The sequence below is a fragment of the Catharus ustulatus genome, chromosome 9, assembly GCF_009819885.2.
Source record: "Catharus ustulatus isolate bCatUst1 chromosome 9, bCatUst1.pri.v2, whole genome shotgun sequence".
Taxonomy (NCBI): domain Eukaryota; kingdom Metazoa; phylum Chordata; class Aves; order Passeriformes; family Turdidae; genus Catharus; species Catharus ustulatus.
In genome coordinates, this window is record NC_046229.1 from 31880797 (window position 1) to 31898872 (window position 18076).

The window sequence follows — 18076 nt, forward strand, 5'->3', positions numbered from 1 at the left end:
TTGTTGATCCAAGTGCTGAGTCTAAGGAAAGTACCTAATACTGTAAGGCTTCTCGTAAGATGTAATTATGTCACTGGGAAAGCAGCTTGGACATTTGTATCATGTTAGCTCCGAGGTCTGACTAGTTAGTGCTTTACATCTGCAAAATAGACCTCTCTCCAGCTAGACTTTGTGAGGGTGGGTATTTCTGGCTTCTTCAGGGATCAGCTGAACTGTGATTTCTCCAGTTAGCTTTTTGCAGCAGAGCTCTTACTCAAATGTTTGTGTTACATTAAGAGTAATTAAGTACCCGTTTGATTTGCTTAGAAGTAGATAATATCTGGCTTTGATGTGGCCAGTAATAGCAACTCCCAAGGAATTCTGTTGCAGTGAAGTGTAATCCCCATTAAGCAACTTCTCTCCCAAGGTACTGATTTAAAAAAGCACTAAATTACTTGCTGTAAGCTGTCATATATTTGCCATCCCACCTTTCCTGGATCAGGACTGGGTGACCTAATCCTCCTCACCCTTCACACTGGAGAGGTTTACTGGAACTTGCCAGGACAGAGGAAGAATGTCAAACAGACTTTTGCTCTACACTTTCCCAGTTACCTTTGAAATCTGTGTCCCTTCATAGCACTCTTTTCCCTAAAGCTGACACTGTGGGAATAGCTGCTGGCCACTGTGGGCAGCATTCAGAGGAAGAGAGATTGGAGCTTCAGTACTCAATGGAAGAAGGTACGTGATACAGAGCATTTAAAGTTGATGGTCTCTGCTTGTTTCTAGGCTCTTGCAGTTGCAAAGCTGGCTCTATAGAAGCTGAGCAAATCTTTGGGAGTGAAAGGAACAAACACTTTGATGCAGTATTCAGGATTTTGTGATAGGGTTACATTTGGAGCTTTTTCTCCAAATGTTTGTTCTAAGAACCTCTTTGTATTTAGTTTTCATTATATTAAAATCTCCCTTCAGGAAAGTAAAGGGGTTTTTTCCTTATCTGTTGTGCTCTTGGGTTTTGGTTCCTCACCCAGAGGCCCATTGGAAGAAGTCAGACTTGAACTGTGTCTGGTCCTGTCCTTCTGGCCATTCCCAGTACCTGTGGCAAGATACATCTGTAGTACGTTTTAACAACTGTTAGGTCCAGCTCTCTTGTGCTCACATGGGTTCCTCATCCTAAGGTGTTTTTTAAATACATCTAAACCCCTGTATCATTTTGCTGGCTGCACTTACCAGAATTGCTTTCCTGACAGGGTTCTGTGAAAATCTTAGAGGTGATGAGATCCAGACTATTTGGTTAACACTCTTGTACTGAACATGCATCTTCAAAAATTCAAAATTCTCTCTTAAAACAGCAGAACTACCAAATGCTTCTGTACATGGTTCAGTCACAGCCTATACTTTGATCTATAAAGAAAATTATGCATCTTCAATTCAAGAAATGAAGACTTTCAAATGAAGGCTTGGGAGTTTAAACTTGATTTATTTCATACTGGATTCTGCAACAAAAATATACTTCACCAAAAATTAGTTGAGGAAAAAATAGGGAAGCACTGCATTATGTTGATAATGGGAGAATGTGTCACTGACACCTGAGTAAAGAAATGGGCTGAGGGACACCCCTGTTTGATTGCATAAATAACAAAGAGACAGGATAACTGGTACCAGGAAAACAGAAGACAGGCAGTTTGTCTAAAATCTTAACACAGCTAACCCCTTGTAATGTTCAGGTAGACAGACAACATCTTGAATTCTTCATACATTGGTGAAACTAAATCAGTGGAGATCAATTTGTCTCTCTCCTTTTACTAGTTAGATTTGGTAACACCAAAACCTTATCTTCCCTTGGATTTTTGTATCAGGCTAGCCAAGAAGCCCCTCTTCTAGGCAAAGAGCCACCACTTGAACCCCTCTTTCATGTCAGCACTTCATCATGTTGGAAAATTAATGTTTGCAAGAGAAGACGCATATAGAGAGCACTTTCTCCATGCATTTCTCACTCTGAAACCAAAGATCACTTTTATTTATGCCAGATATATTTTGATAATTGAAGCGTGACAGTGCTGCCAGCTTGAAATATTTCCTTTTATATGATGTGAGCTGTTCATGATGCAATTTTGTCACTGACTCTGAAGTCTCCTCCCTTTCTGTCTCTCCCAACCTGATACCATAAATAGAAACCTACTCCTTGCCCATCCCAAGTTCTTGGCTTGGAGCTGTATTTCTTAGCTTTCCTCAGTGGGTTGTTTACAATACTGAAACCTTGCCCCACTCTGTGGGAGGCCCAAGGACTAACTATGGATCTGTGCTTGGTGCTAGCAAACCACGTTATTAAGAGTCTGGTTGCTTGCAGGAGAGGAACACCTAGGAATGGCATTCAGTTAGTGCCTGCATTTTACCAAAGCCATATGTGAGCTGTCTGACCCCTTTAAACTGGTGTTTTTCATGGCCACATGGATGGCAGCAGAAAGACTAGGTGGTCCATTTAGGTAAAGGCTGCAGTCTGTTACAGGGTAAAGGAAGTTCATAGGTCTACTCCAATACTACCACATTATTAGACAGCAGAAACTTGGCCTGTTCAGCACTGGTTGCTTTTCAGTGTGTAGCTTGTCCTGAGTATTTTTGGTTAGCAGGAAGCAATGAGACTTGGCTTCAGAAACAAAGCTGCTGTAGAACTTGATACTGTTCCAATTGTGTCAGCAAAATAGGAAACCCACTTGCTGCTGCGTTATCAGTTTTGTTTCCTTGTATTCATTAAGGCAGAAATCCTCCCACTAAGAACGCAGTTAAAGATCTGAAGGTCCAGTGGTGTAATGTGATGGATGTTTTGAAGGTGCAGTGGAAAATACCAATTACACCAGCGCTTGTTAGGTACTTGATGGTCTACTTTCCGTGAGTTGATGGCCAATGCCTGTTCTTTGGTAGTCTTAAAAGCAAGCAAATTAAAAGAGTCTGTCTTAAAACAGCATAATAGGTAATGTATTGGTGTTTAATTTAAGGACTCAAGAGTGAAAATAAAGTGAGATAGTGGCATATACAGGGATCTCAGTGGCTTTGTATTTGAGTTGTCCCTATGTGAAAAAACACACACACGTCTACACCCTGTGGGTTTTGCTGTAAAACACCTATATACCAGGTTAAGTCTGTATGCAATAACCAGTATTTACCCTATAAACCACCTTGTCTCTCTCCTTCCGTTGACAAACCAGTCACTTTGGCCTATGGCATATAACACCAAACCAATTTCAGGGCTGTATTTTCATTAACACATTCTTTTCTTTGATTAAGAGACATTGCAATTCAGAGTATAGCAAGTTTTTTAGAAGCTCCCTGAACTATACATTAGAAAGTAGCATAGTCAGCAGGTTCTCCTTCTATTCAACTTTCCCCCACTGCTGGAAGAATTAGAAAAGTGCTTCTAAATGGATGACTTGTTGTACAGGAAGTTTTACAGGAAGGGTAACCACTCTCAGGAAACAGCTTTGAAGGGCACCACAGGGAATAGGATAAAGAATTCAGAAGAACTGCTGCGCCTGAAAGGTGGATTCTTCCACTGAGGAAGTTGAGTGTACCAGAATTAAGATTTTATGTCATGCACTTACTGTGAAGGGCATAGGAACAGGATGCAGATGTGGTGGATGCAGATGTCAAAGTGATGGCCTGTAGTGTAAAATAACTATCTAGGAAAATCAGTTTTAAGAGAGATAATGCTCATCTAGAAGCCAGAAAGATGCTTGATTTTATTCTGGCTGGGTGCGTTTGACAGGACCTCATGAACTGCTATGTACTCTTTATCCTTTCTGCTGGAGAGCATCTTCTGGAGGGTGCCTAGAAAGAGTGTAGGCACAAAATTACTCTGTTACAGGAGACTTACAGCCAAAATATTTCTCACCCATAATGCCAGTGCTGGCAACTACATGATTCCCATCAGGAGCTCTTAATGCACCAGCCAGCCATTAGGCTTTGGCCACAGACTCCTCTGACAGAGGCTAAAATTGATTGGGTGAGTAGGGATGTGTGCAAGATACATTATTAATCCAACTTAACTCCCTGCTAATCCTTCTTTGTTCAAAATACCAATTACTCATCTGTTGTACTTTAACTAAGAAGTAAATGTGTTATTCTAGCTAAGGTTAGTTATTGTCACAGCTGAGACTAATCTAGGCACAAATCCATACATAACTTGCCCTTTCCTAGTACCATTCTAGGTAAGGGTGATTGTCACAAAGCTCATCCATGTCTTTCTGGAGCTTTGCTGGCTTTCTCCACACATTCTGATTATTCTTCATGTATTAGCAGACATGCTAAGTTCAGTACAAATGGCAGTGTAATTCAGAGTACCTGGAGCAAATGCAAGCTGAGAAAACAGTAAACTGCAAGAAGCAAAATGAAGAGGAAAAGAGAGAAAGCCCAGGAGCTCTCAAGTAAAGGTATTTCAACCTCAGCCACTGGGCAGCATGCTACAGGATTCACTGAACTTGATTTTGGAAGAGGAAGAAAAGAGGTCACCCCCCTTTCAGAACTTTAGGGACAACAGTATTCTGGTGTCCTAAGATAATTCTTTGCCTAGTTAGTTTTCCACAAATGTCAGGTGTTGGTTGCAGGGGAAATGACTCATGTCAGAAGCCATATGGGAAAGGCAACTCCTCATCATCACAGAGTCTCCACAGCTCTGTATACTCTTTTTCTACCTTCATAGCCTTACAAAACACAAACATTTGGAATAAGCCTGGTTGCTTACCTTTAGTTTGAGTCATCATCACACAGTGCATCTGCCCTCTCACAGAACGGTGACCAGAACTTCACAGATCATGGAAGTGCTGCTTGCTTGCCTCACTGGACTGCAGCAACTCCTGTCCCCCCTACAAATGCCTAACCCATGGACTTCCCTTTCTCTGCTCCCTTTCCTATCCTCTGCAAGCCCACCGTCCTCCCAGGTGTGACTGCCATGGTGAGTGCTGGTTTGTTAACCCTTCATGGCCACTGGCAGGAGGAGCCTGGCCTGCCACGAGGCAACTCTACTAGAAAACCAGGGCTTTTTAAGAATTCATCAACAAATCTGGGGGTTTTGAGAGGTAATTTGATGGGGCCTTGTGGAGAGCTGTCCCAAGTGTTACTAAATCAGCAAATGTGCAGCTCAGACTGGGGGCACAGTCTTGGCCTTGCTTTCTGTGTCTTTCTGAGTTCCTGACAGGTCTGAGAGCATTCATGTGCTCAGTGTTTGTACCTCTCTGAGATGTGCATTTTCACTAACATCTTTTCCTGTTGTTTCCCACAAGTAGTGCTCCAGCAGTGGTATGTGGAGTGGAGAAGTGAATCAATCTGGGCGGTCCCCTAAATGGGTGATCTGTCTTGTAATTTGAGCAGAGGAATTTCTCCAAGGAAACTGTTTGCTTTCTTCCCAAACACTTTGTTACCTAACTCGCAGTGGAACAAAACTCTGTCACTCTGTCTCTACAGCTCATCTCGAAGTTGTTTCAACTTGCAGTCGATCCCCACATCCTCTGTGTGTTCCGCAGTCCCGGGCAGGCTCCACCCTCCCATCCCGTTTATAATAACCCCGTTAATAATTTCCACGTTAGCCCAGGGCCTCATTTCCCAGTGTCGGCTTTGCCCGCCCGGCAGCGCTTCCTTTCCCCTTGTGAGCGGCGATTTTGTGCTCGGGCCAGGGCTTGTGGTGCCACCAGCCTCTCGGCTCTGTGGGAAGCACAGGATGAGTGTGGGGACAGTCCTCTTCCAGGCCAGCAGCTATGGCCAGGAGGGCACGCTGCTCTGCTGCCTCGGCCAGGGCGCCTCTGAGCCCGGCGTGCGCTTCTCAGGTAGGATGAGATCCTGTCCTGTCCCTTTCCTCTGTTTGTCCAAGGGCTTCAAGGAGGATGAGGTCCTTTCAAGTCTGTCTTTGTCTTGTCGTAGGTGACCAGCCATAGGCAGGTTTGAGATTGCCGGCTTTTGTAGGGATTTTAGGAGTAGTGAAATGATTCTTTTCTACAAGCAGTTACGCAGTATTTCAGAAATAGAGACCACTTCAGCACTTAATGTGACTCTGAAATTTAAAATTTAGCATGTTCTACCTCCTGCTGTGAGACCAAAGAGATTGGTAATTGGAGTGTTGGCAGCAAGGGTGGGGGACAAAACACCCCTTACATGGTGGCTAGATAGGAAAGCATTCATATCCGGAGAGAAGCAAATTGTATTGTGGGAATAAAGAAAAGGAAGGAGATGGATGAAGCATAACCTCCTTGTGTAGCTGTGTATTACTTGTTCACTAAGTGATGATGTAAGTTTTCCATTGCATAGGAAATGAAATTGATAATGTAAGATTTATGGTTAGCCTTGAAAAGGAGCTGATATAAAACTGAATTTCCCAGCTCATTTCCTGACTTTTGGTGCGGACAGAGCTTGCAAACTATTCAGCTGGAGGGGCACCATTGGTGACATGCTTTGATTATCTCTGTTATGATCATGTTTCACTTCTGTGATGGATGGCATAGATCCCACACCATATAGAACAGTGTAGGCTGTTATGGAATTATAACCTACAAGAAATACTTCTGTATCCTGGAAAAAACCCCTTTAGGTGTTGGGTAACCCTTACAGTTATTTAAGCATTCAAGTCACTTTAACATGAAAGTGAAGGAAGTTAGTGAGACGTGAACTCTTAAAAGCATTTGGTTTTTAGGTAATGTGATTTTTAGGTAAGCGCTGTAGCTAAGTGATTGAAGCTTCTAATCAAACATTAACTTCTGCTGGCTCTTTTGTACATCAAGTGGGTATTAAGAATATGTGCCAGCCTCCCAGGCATTCCCAAGAAAGTGGTAGGAGTCCCACATCTGCTTTGCCTCCCCACTGCCAGTCCAACACAGCCCTGCGTATTTCCATGTGGGCAGAAATCTTGGTGCTGAACAGGCATTTCTGCTGGCTTTGCCTTGCCTGCAGTGGGCTCAGCTGGGCACAGTGCTTGCTGCAGCAGCTCTGCAGCTGGGCTGGCCCTGGGCTGCTTCAGGCTATCCATGGGTGCATGGATAAACACTGAACTTCATGCTGTCTGTGGGGCAGGGCTTGGGTTCTCAGTGCATGGGCTTTTCTAGCTGGAGAAAGAAACTGAAAGGATGCTTTGACTTAGAATAAATGTCCTATTTTTGTTTAAAGCTTGCAGGTACTTAATTGAAAGTAAGAAGGTAATTAACACCATTAAGGTATTTTGGAGCTGAAAGGTTGGGTATTTTTTGGAAACTGCCTACTTTTGTGTTTGCTCTCTAGCAGAGATGTGTAAGGTCAGGGTTCTCATACAGCACATGTGACTTTACTCAAAGCATTGAATCACTCATGACACAAGTCAGTGTAGGAGCATAAAGAATGTATTATTTAATTAAATATGTATTTTTACTCCATAAAGAGAACTGGATTTAGGAACTGGTGTTCTTTTTTGGAGCTTAGTATGCACACATCAAGCCCTAAGAAAATACAGTGGGATGTTGGCAGCCATGCTGTAATGTAGATGTCTGAGCATTGGGACTTCTTATTTCCCATGACAGCATCCAGTCTGATGGGTTAATATCTTGTAAAAATAATTGCACTTGAGAGTTAGGAATAAGAAGTGTATGTAAATACTGCATTTGCAGGGAGTGCAATCAAGGAACTGCCAATTTGGCACTGTAGTCTGGAGTTTCTTCTTTTTGTCCTAGGAGAGCCTCGACAGAAGGCTACTTTTAAAGTTATTAAGTAATTGCAGGATGAACAGGTTATGCAAGTAGTAGAACTCTGAATAATTATCAGAAATGTAGTCAAAAGCCACTTAGCTACATTTAAAATGGAAGCAGAACAAACCTCAACCACTTACTTTCTCATATACCTACCATACAGTTAAAAAATTACCTTATAGGCTGGAAACCCCCTTAGCCCTCATTTTCCAGGCTGGAACTCCGTCCTGTGACACAGATTTGGCATGTTACTGTGCCTGTTACATGGCACAGGCTTTTTCCTGTTATGTGTCTCACTGACTTCCCAGTTTTCCTGTCCTGTGCTGCATTTGAGCTCTTTGTTCCTTTTTCAAGTGCCTTACAGACCAGCTCTCTCTCATGAGTGTAAATCTCAGGGGCCTATGGGAAAGGGGGTAGGTATAGCCACACACACATTCTTTGGCAGTATCCGCTTAAAAACATCCCAAACTTGACTTCTCAGCCCCTCAGAAATGTGCCAAACCAATGACTGTAATGCAAAGAAAGCCTCAGATTTTTTAGAGAGAACTTTTCATGTTTAGTGCATTTAATGAAATCTCTTTGCAATATGCATTTCTCTAAGTTCAGCTAGAGAATTCAGAAATAGATACTGTGACAGGGACTTGGATCTGTCTGCCATCAGAGAAAAAGTATATAATTTTACACCTTTTTATGTTTCTGTTCCCTGGAGCAGCTCCCATGTATGAAACCACACCATCAATCTTGTCTTAATATTGAGATTTACTCTACTACATGTTCCTGGAAAACCTCTCCATGAATTAGAAAGCCAGTGGTGGTCTTGACATAGCACTGGCATGAAGTGTTCTCAGTTTTGCTTCTTACTACACTTCTTCATAAAGCACCATGGATTTAGATTGGTTATAATCATCACAAGAACTGTAGGGACTTCTTTCTTTGCTAAAACATGTCTGATTCCTCCCGCCGCTCCCTTGTAGTGACAAGTTTGCCTCAGTTGTCCATTGAAACAGCAAAACAGAAATGCTGCTGCTAAATACCCAGCATCACCTTCTGTCCCTGTCTCTGTCAGTTTTCCACCTCTGTTTACACAGTCTTGAAATGTATTACACATCACTGTCATTCCTGTTAATATTGAACCAGTTACTATCCCAACATCTCGTTTGTGTCATAAATCAGTCTTACCTGTATTTGCAATGTTGGTTTCAGATCTGGGTTATGTCCACCACAGAAACAATAAGGACAAAGCATAACATTTTGTGATTGAAAGGTTCCTTCACTACTTCATGTAATTTTAAAAAGTGCTTTTAATTGTGCACCTACTTTTAATCTATGAATGCTTAAATAATTTTGAATAGAGGTGTAGATAAATAAAAGTATATATAATATAACAAATATAAAATAGAAGTTTTATATACACAGCTTGCCACTTGGCTTATGGCAGTTACAGCAGTTAAATCACCTTTTCCAGGAGTTGGACTCAATGATCCTTGTGGGTCCCTTCCAACTCAGGGTATTCCCTGCTTCCATAATTAGAATTGTACACCAAGTGATTACCTCTCCTGTCCTTTCCTCAGAGGCCCTGCACCGCCCCTATGGTTGCGAGGTCGAACCCCAGGCACTGAACGAAGCCATCAGATGGAGCTCCAAGGAGAACCTGCTTGGAGCCACTGAGAGCGATCCCAATCTCTTTGTTGCACTTTACGATTTTGTAGCAAGTGGTGACAACACACTCAGCATCACCAAAGGTAAGACTGGAAGCACAGAGCAGCTGTGGGCTTGAAAGCTTAGCAGCAGAAATGAGACAGTCTGTCCCTCGTGGTGTTGGAGGGACACCTGCTGGGCAGTTCTGCTGGGACAGTCACAGTCCAGCCCATTCCTGTGCCAGGCTCCCCACATAACTGGCCTTGTGAGATACCTGCTGTGGGAAGGGCTGAGGGAAATGGGTGCATCACAGATGGTAACAGAACTCGGCAATTTCAGCTGGGGGCAGAATCAAGAATTAAACTTGCACAGACACTTTTGGATTCTGGTCAGTACACGTGTCAGAACTGTTAAATCGTATGTCATTTAAAGCTTTGAGGAAACAAACCTCATCCCTCCAAGAAAAGAAAATCTTCCTAGTCTAACAAGCTGTAGTACACGAAGCTTTTTGAGTTCATCTTACTGCACTAAATCAGTGAACAGTATCCTAGGAATTCTGTCTGAGCCTTTGCTTCATGAATGCTTCATATGAAGCAGTTTAATTATAAGATGATTTCTATTGTTAATCTACAAACCCAGGCTCATGCTGGTTTGATGTTGAGTTTGATGCTGAGTTTCTCCCTCAAGGAGACACAACAGCTTGCACTGTGCTTATTTTGTTTTCCTCTTTCTGGACACAGGTGAGAAGTTGCGAGTCCTGGGTTACAACCAGAATGGTGAATGGAGTGAGGTACGTTCGAAGAACGGGCAGGGCTGGGTACCAAGCAACTACATCACTCCAGTGAACAGCCTGGAGAAGCATTCCTGGTACCACGGGCCAGTGTCCCGCAGTGCAGCAGAGTATCTGCTCAGCAGCCTCATCAATGGCAGCTTCCTGGTCCGGGAAAGTGAGAGCAGCCCAGGGCAGTTGTCCATCTCGCTCAGGTACGAAGGACGTGTTTACCACTACAGGATCAACACCACCTCAGATGGGAAGGTAAGGACCCCTCTGGACAATGCTGTGGGGAGAGGAGATGAAGATATTAATCAAGAGGTGGTGCAGAATCTCAAGTTGCAGATCCAGTACTAATATAAAAGAAGAACATGTGTGCCATGGGTTTGGTGGTAATTCCCCAAACAGCACTTTGGAAGAAATGCAGACAGTTCCTGTCTGGGATGAAAGTGGCTGGGTAGCAAGGCAGCTGTGGTTGGAGGTGGTGATAGCCTTCCACTGGTCCCCTTAGAAGCAGCAGAGCTGTTTGGTTTTTAACCAAGATTAAGTAGTGGCATGTTGTGTTGAGAGACCTAAGAATTCCAGTTTCTAGTCCTGTAAACAGGAGGCAGCACAGCTCTTAAGTGATGGCTTATATGTAGTTGCCTTCTGGACGTAAAAATCCCACAGATTAATAACTATTTACCCAACAAGAAGAGAACAAATATTCTAAAATCCTGGTTTTCTGATTTTAAAAAAAATGTTAGAATGTTTGTACCTATCTTCCAATGTTACTGAAAACTTCCAGCTGCCTTCATTTAAGCAGCTTCTTGTTTCTTGCTTAACAGGTCTATGTGACAGCAGAAAGCCGTTTCAGCACCCTGGCAGAGCTTGTGCACCATCACTCCACGGTGGCAGATGGCCTGGTGACAACTCTGCACTACCCAGCACCCAAGTGCAATAAGCCCACCGTGTATGGAGTGTCCCCCATCCATGACAAGTGGGAGATGGAGCGCACTGACATCACCATGAAGCACAAGCTCGGGGGAGGCCAGTATGGAGAGGTCTATGTGGGGGTCTGGAAGAAATACAATCTCACAGTGGCTGTGAAAACGTTAAAGGTGAGTTTTCAGATTTTGGGCACTGTTCATTTGGTCACAGTTTATGACATGAGTAAGGAAATTGTAATGTTCTCAACTACACCTCATGATACAAACATCAGAAGATGGAGTGTGCTGATCTGCACCAAATCCGTGCTTCAGAGTAGCTTTGCAGATCAAAGCGACCCTATCAAACTTACACCAGTCCCCATGGCTTAGAAACACATAGGAATTTTGGCCCAGGAGGAGCTGCATGTCCAAGTCAGACCAGTAGAAATGGTTACAAACCCAGCTTCCCTTCCTTCAGAGGAGCTGCAGAAGCTTTAAGAAATCAAAGGTGTAGGAAATACCTTCAATAAGCTGTCCTCCACTCCTGAAAAAAATCAGCTTCTCCATTTATCTTCCTTTTCAACACCTTGTGTTTGTTTCAACATTAACAACTGCAATTCTAAGTGCCCTCTGAGTACAGTAGTTTCACGAATACAAGCCGCACGGATTATAAGCCGCACCCCCGGTGCCTCGACAATGTTGCTGTCTTTGTCAATAGATAAGCCGCACCCCGAATATTAGCCGCACTTTCGTTCGTCGCGAGAATCCGTGCGCAGCTTTCACAAATTGGCCAATTAGTAACAGGATCGCGGCATAGCGGGCTTTACTGGCTCGGGGCGGGGCCAGGAAGGCTCGGCCCGCTCATGGTTGCCGACGGGGCCGGGTGGCCCAGCTCAGCGCCACGGCTCGGCGGGGCTGGCCGGGTGGTGCTGCCGCCGCCGCCGCCGGGCTCGCTGGCCCCCCTCTCCCGTCAGCACCGCCCCGCTGCCGCGTTCGCTCGCCCGGCTGGCAGGGCTGCCGCCGCCGGGCTCGCCGCCCGCCCCGCTGCCGCTTTCGCCCGCCCCGCTGCCGCTTTCGCTCGCCCCGCTGCCGCTTTCGCTCGCCCTGCGCCGCGCCTCGCGAGCGCCGTGCCCGCCCCGTGGCGCTTTCGCGAGCGGCGGCGGCTCGCGGCGGCGCTTTCGCGAGCGGCGGCGGCTCGCGGCGGCGCTTTCGCGAGCGGCGCTTTCGCTCGCCGAGCGGCGCTTTCGCGAGCGCCGCTTTCGCTCGCCCCGCCGGCAGGGCTGCCGCCGCCGCCACCAGGCTCGCCGGCCGCCCCCTCCCGTCTGCACCGCCGCCGCGTTTCCTCGCCCTGGCCGGCACTGCAGGCCCCCGCACCGCCGGGCTCCCCCACGCTGCTGGCCCCGATTCTGCTGGGCTTCCCCCGCTGCCAGGCAGCCCCACCCACCGGCCTTCCTGCTTCTGCCATGCTCCCCTGCACTGCTAGCCCCAGTTCTCCCGGGCTCCCCCGCCATGCTGGCTCAGGCTCTGCCGCCCTCCCTGCCCCGCCCTGCTGGCTCAGGCTCTGCCGCCCGCCCCCCACACTGCTGGCCCCGCCTCTGCCAGGCTTTCCCACCTCTGCCGGGGCCGGCCGGGCTCCAGCTTGGCTTGGGGCTGCCGCGGGCTCTCACTTCCGTGTTGGCAGCTTTTAGAATTTTGTTAATAGATTAGCCGCCCCGGAATATTAGCCGCACTTCCGGGTTTCCACCAAAATTTTGGTCAAATTGGTGCGGCTTGTATTCGTGAAATTACTGTAACTTAATTTTTGTAGCTATACAGGGGAACTAAATCAGTGATCCTGAGAGTTCTCTCACCAACCACAACAGCTACCAAATGAGCAAGCCTGGCCCTGCCAGGGTACTGCAGATCAGTCTGCAGGACAACCAGGCAGCTGTTCAGGGCTGTTACAGTTTGCTTTGGTAAAAGTCAAAACAGCAGAATGGAGACAAAGATGTCATCATTTATATTCAGCCTGGATGTGTGGTGTTAACCAGACCTTGGTCATGAAGATAAATGTTCTCTTCTTTTGCCTCTCTTGTCTATCTAGGAAGATACCATGGAGGTGGAAGAATTCTTGAAAGAAGCTGCTGTGATGAAGGAGATCAAGCACCCAAATCTAGTGCAGTTGTTAGGTCAGTGAAATGCCTTGCTCTTTGTGTTCTTACTTAGTCTTTATTTTGGCAGAAACTTGCCTAGTTTAAATGCAGTGGCAGCCCTTCTGTATTTATGTAACTTTATGAATCAGGTCAGGGGTGGTATTTTTGACTGCTTTATGTAATATTGGAGCTAAGAGACACTAATTTTAAATAAAACATCAAATACAGTCACTTACATTAGTAGACAACTTTACTGTTGAGGCATGACTGTTACATAAAAGTTTGCAATGTCATCCTCCTACTGGTTTGTGTCCTTGGCCTTAAACATGCTCCAGGGTTCGGTGATCAGGTTCAGATTCCTTCTCTTTGTTAAAACAGATTTACAAAATCGTTTTCCATGACTTATTTTTCTGAGAGAACAGGAAAAAATTATAAGAAAATTCAAAGTGAAAGGAAAGATTTTGTTGGAAGCACAACAATGCTGTGCTCCTTACTTCTCAGGTTAGAGACCTTTACAGAAAAGGCTGCATTGAAGAGAACAAATTAGTCTATAAGTAGGCAGAAGACACCAGATTGCTGCTGCTGTGATTTGTATCACCAGATAAGTACATGAGATCAAACAACTCAGGACTGGAAAACATCCACAGGCTTTACATCTTGACTCTGCCCTGTTGTCTCACTGGCAGATGCTTGATATGATGATCATTATTAAATAGTTTGCATAACTGTTAAATCTACATGCACAAAGATTCTTAAGGAGACACCCTAAACCTTTACTAGTGTGTAATTGCCTCTGGATTTCTGGCAATTTCGGGAGCAGAGCTGTCAAGCCAAACCTAGGATGAAAGCGGAAATGTGAAGAATTTGAAGGCTTTTGCTAATGGCAACTGTTCTGTACCCATTTTTATTAAAAGGGCACAGATGAGATGTGTGCCAGCCCTGTCTGGTTCCAGGAGCAATGACTCAGAGATTTGTCATCAGAGAGCTGCATTTTTGCTCTTTCTGATGCACAGTGCAGTTGTGCTTTACTCCTGAATGTGTAAAGAGTTGCTGGGGGGATCCCAGAGCTGTGACAAGAGCCTGCTGCCTGTTGCCTTCCTCCTCTGCCTTTACATGCTTTGTGCAGTGACTGTAGCAAGGAGTCATCCCAGGAATGCGTGAGAATGCTGCTCTATGAGCAGGTCCCACCGTGCTGATTCCTTACCCAGCACATGGGAGTGCTTCGCATTACTCTGTCGTGACATTTCAGTCTGGAAATCTTGCCAGCTGACAGGTACCTGCTTCCAGCTGGCTGGTCTTCAGCTTTATGAAGGCAGAGAGGGAAAGAAAAGTAAACTCTGTGTTCATAATTCTCCTTTTTCATTCTGTAACCTTGCAAAGAACAGAACTACTGCTTCATGTATATTAGATAGGAATAGTGGTGCTTTCATAGAATGTTTCTCTCTGTCCATAAAGTGGATGGAGAGAAAAACAGAAGCCCTGAGTTTGGACCGCACTGACTTGGGTCTTGTACCTGGAGGTCTTCATTTTCCCAGAGAAACACTCAGCGGTACAAAATGCAATAAATGGCTGTTAAATCAGGAACAGGGGTGGGAAAGGGGAGCTTTATTCACATGCTGCCTGCTCCTCCCTGGCAGGTGTGTGCACCCTGGAGCCCCCCTTTTACATCGTGACGGAGTACATGCCCTACGGGAATCTGCTGGACTACCTGCGGGAGTGCAACCGCGAGGAGGTCAGTGCTGTTGTCCTGCTCTACATGGCCACCCAGATCTCCTCTGCCATGGAGTACCTGGAGAAGAAGAACTTCATCCACAGGTTGGTGAAATCATGTTGAGCTGGTACAGTTTCAGATTGCAATGATAAACAGGCCACCAGAATGATGGGCCAGCAATTCCGGCTTTTGGGGAGGTTTCTTCCATAGTTGGGATTCACACTGGCTTATCCATTGGCTGTGTTGGCTTCAGTACTGTCTTGCAATACCTTCATGCCAGGACTTTCGTAGCAATCTTGTGCCTAACTGCCTGGCAAAACCTGTACCCACTTTGTGCAGTCAGTGTCCACCCAAAGTCATGTTTAAATGCAGATAAAGATGTGCCACAAACCTGTTACCAGTGTGTGATGAGCTGCTGATCCCCTCCTATCCTCAGGAAACATAAACTTGGCACTGTAACAGCCATCATTACTGAAAACTTAATAGAATTTAAAGAATTAATCCTAATCCTGATTTACTTCATCGCTCCTAAGAATAAGTCCACTCAGTTTCTGGCACTGTTCAGGGCAAAGCTCACCTTGCCTCTACCTGCTGTACACAGAGAGCACTTTCAGGACCCCAAAACTACATTCAAAAGCCCTTCTCCTGCTGCAGTAGTGTCCTTTGTTCCTTTGTACAGGGACCTGGCAGCACGGAACTGCTTAGTTGGAGAAAACCACGTGGTGAAGGTGGCTGACTTTGGCTTAAGTCGACTCATGACTGGTGATACCTACACAGCCCATGCTGGGGCCAAGTTCCCAATCAAATGGACAGCTCCTGAGAGCCTGGCCTACAACACCTTTTCAATCAAATCAGATGTGTGGGGTAAGAAAACTCACCTTCAGTGTCCTTTTTTTGTTCATTTTGTTTTTGTCTGCTAGCCCAGAAAATCACTTGCTTTCTGGCCTGGGCAGAAACCTTTGTGAAGACAGTCACATGCCAGGCCAGAGCTTCATGAATCAATAACATTTTTAGCATGTGGGGTCTCCACCTAGACTGACCTGAAATACCTGCAAGGAAACAATGCTGCCTCAAGCTGCAGTGAAGGCCACAGAGTAATGAACAACACAAGGGCAGACTTATGACCAGGAATTTTGTTTTCCTCCTTTTGCAGCCTTTGGGGTGCTGTTGTGGGAAATTGCTACCTATGGGATGTCCCCGTACCCAGGCATTGACCTCTCTCAGGTGTACGATCTGCTGGAAAAGGGCTATCGGATGGAGCAACCAGAGGGGTGCCCTCCCAAGGTGTATGAGCTGATGAGGGCATGTGAGTATCTTCTTCCAGTTTTGGGGACAAAGCCTGGGAAGGTGGGAGGAGTCTGTAATTAACAGCCTGTTCTCCGGCAATACCTGATCCTCAGTGTGTCAAAGTCACAGTGGACTTCGGTTATGAAACAGAGGGTGGGGAATGATGAAGGATATTACTGCTTAAAAAAAGCTTAAGGAAGTTGACAAAAGCCCAAAAGCTGGATAATCACATGATCCTAATGCAAAACAAGTAGAATTCCAGTCATTTTCCAGACCCTCTGGTGATACCAGCAGACAGTGCTTCCAGAATATGTTCCTCTAGAGCAGATATCTAACTACAGAAATTACTCTTTTCATCGTAATACTCTTCTGTAACTTTCCAAGCTCCATTTAGGATCAAGGGTCTCTCCTCCTCTTCTCCACACAGGGTGCACACATTCTTCTTGTGGGAGGGTCTGCCTGAATTTCAGAGTTAAGAGCATGTGAGCAGGATGGTGCCTGGAGATTTGCACACACAGTTATGTGTGACTGGGCTAGATGTGTTCAATCCAAGCAGCCAAGGTAGCAAATATGGAATTGTTCTTTGCCCAGAAAATTCAGAAAAGGGGGATAGGGAGATCTGAAAATCCTGTAGAGTTGTCAGAGAGCTGGGATTTTTAGAATTGGTACTCAAGGTTTGTTTGTGAGGATACAGTAGGGTGACTGCTATGAATCAGTACCTGTGAATGACTCTAAAACCTCTCTCTAAAGTCTAAAGTTTAACAGTAGGTCAGACTGACTACTTTACATCTCCTTGGACAGAAGAAAAATTAATCTCCCTGTTTCAGGCACTGAGACTTACTCTGCTTTCTGGCATTGCAGGCTGGAAGTGGAACCCACCAGACCGACCTTCCTTTGCTGAAACCCACCAGGCTTTTGAAACCATGTTCCATGACTCGAGCATCTCAGAGGGTGAGAGCTGCTGTTGTTTTGTTCCTGAAACGGCGCTGGAGGTTATCCCCAGAGTGCTGTGTCTCATGGATGGGCCCTTATGGCTCATCTGCTGGCAGTGGGGTTGAAATGGAGCTCCATCCCTTATTCTTTTAACCATAATTTGGATAAATAGGTTTACTTACTTGTTTCACAAACATTGAAGAAACTTCAGACACATTCCAGTGCAGGGAACAGTGTCATTTCATTTGAGCGCTAAGATGCCAAAGAACTGTTTTAAAGAATATTGTCTCCTCTATCAGAGGAAATCTCTTGTTTTCCAGACTGAAAAGTGAGGAATAGTAAATGATGGAGAGAGAGAAAGATGTATGCATATCACAGTCCCTTGCTGACTACAGCAATTAGGTCATGAAATATTATTCTATCAGCCTCCACTTTTAAAAATGAGCTTTAATCTCTGGATTTTCTGCTTAGCTACTTCTAGGAGCAAATCCATGCAGCTCAAGTCTGAAATAAAATCTACCAAGAGGTAAATACTGGTGAGGAATGTGATACTGTTCAGCAGACAAGCAGAAATGTCAGAGCATCCTGCTCAATTTTTAAATTAAATATGCAGTTGATCCTTCAACTTCCCTACTGCAGAGAAAACATACCAGATGGAATTTTACCAGTGATCATCTATAATAGGCACATCCAGTTGCCACCCAAATGCCAAGCTCTGTGTGGCCAGGAGGTTGTGGCGTTTTTTCTGTGTTTGTTTTCTTTTTCTTTTTGTTGACCTATTGTTGACATGCAATTTTCATTTCTTCATGTAGGGGGATGCAGTGCTTTGCCTCAAGCAAAGCAGTTTAGATCCAGATCCAGGGAGGACACAACTTTGGGGGTACATCAGTAGGAAGCACCTTTATTAAAAACAGGCAAATGCATCCAGTGCTGCCTTTAGCCCTTGAGTAGCCCTAAATAGAGCCCCTGTACAGATCCTAACTTCTGCTATTTTTGGTCTGAATTTATAAAGGTGTAAATGA

General features: G+C 45.1%; 1 protein-coding gene across 3 annotated transcripts in view; it reads left to right on the forward strand.

Annotated features, from left to right (window-relative positions):
- The window catches only part of ABL2 (ABL proto-oncogene 2, non-receptor tyrosine kinase), a 45658-nt gene that overhangs the window by 20326 nt on the left and 7256 nt on the right, over window positions 1–18076 (forward strand). For 2 of the 3 annotated variants that reach the window (XM_033067938.1, XM_033067939.2), the window contains exons 2-9: window positions 9245–9415; window positions 10052–10347; window positions 10911–11183; window positions 13075–13159; window positions 14761–14938; window positions 15514–15698; window positions 15988–16140; window positions 16983–17072. In XM_033067938.1, coding sequence (XP_032923829.1) covers window positions 9245–9415; window positions 10052–10347; window positions 10911–11183; window positions 13075–13159; window positions 14761–14938; window positions 15514–15698; window positions 15988–16140; window positions 16983–17072 — 1431 coding nt within the window. Of the gene's footprint in view, window positions 1–5287; window positions 5793–9244; window positions 9416–10051; window positions 10348–10910; window positions 11184–13074; window positions 13160–14760; window positions 14939–15513; window positions 15699–15987; window positions 16141–16982; window positions 17073–18076 lie in introns of those variants that run through there. The other variant, XM_033067941.2, reaches the window with a different exon arrangement.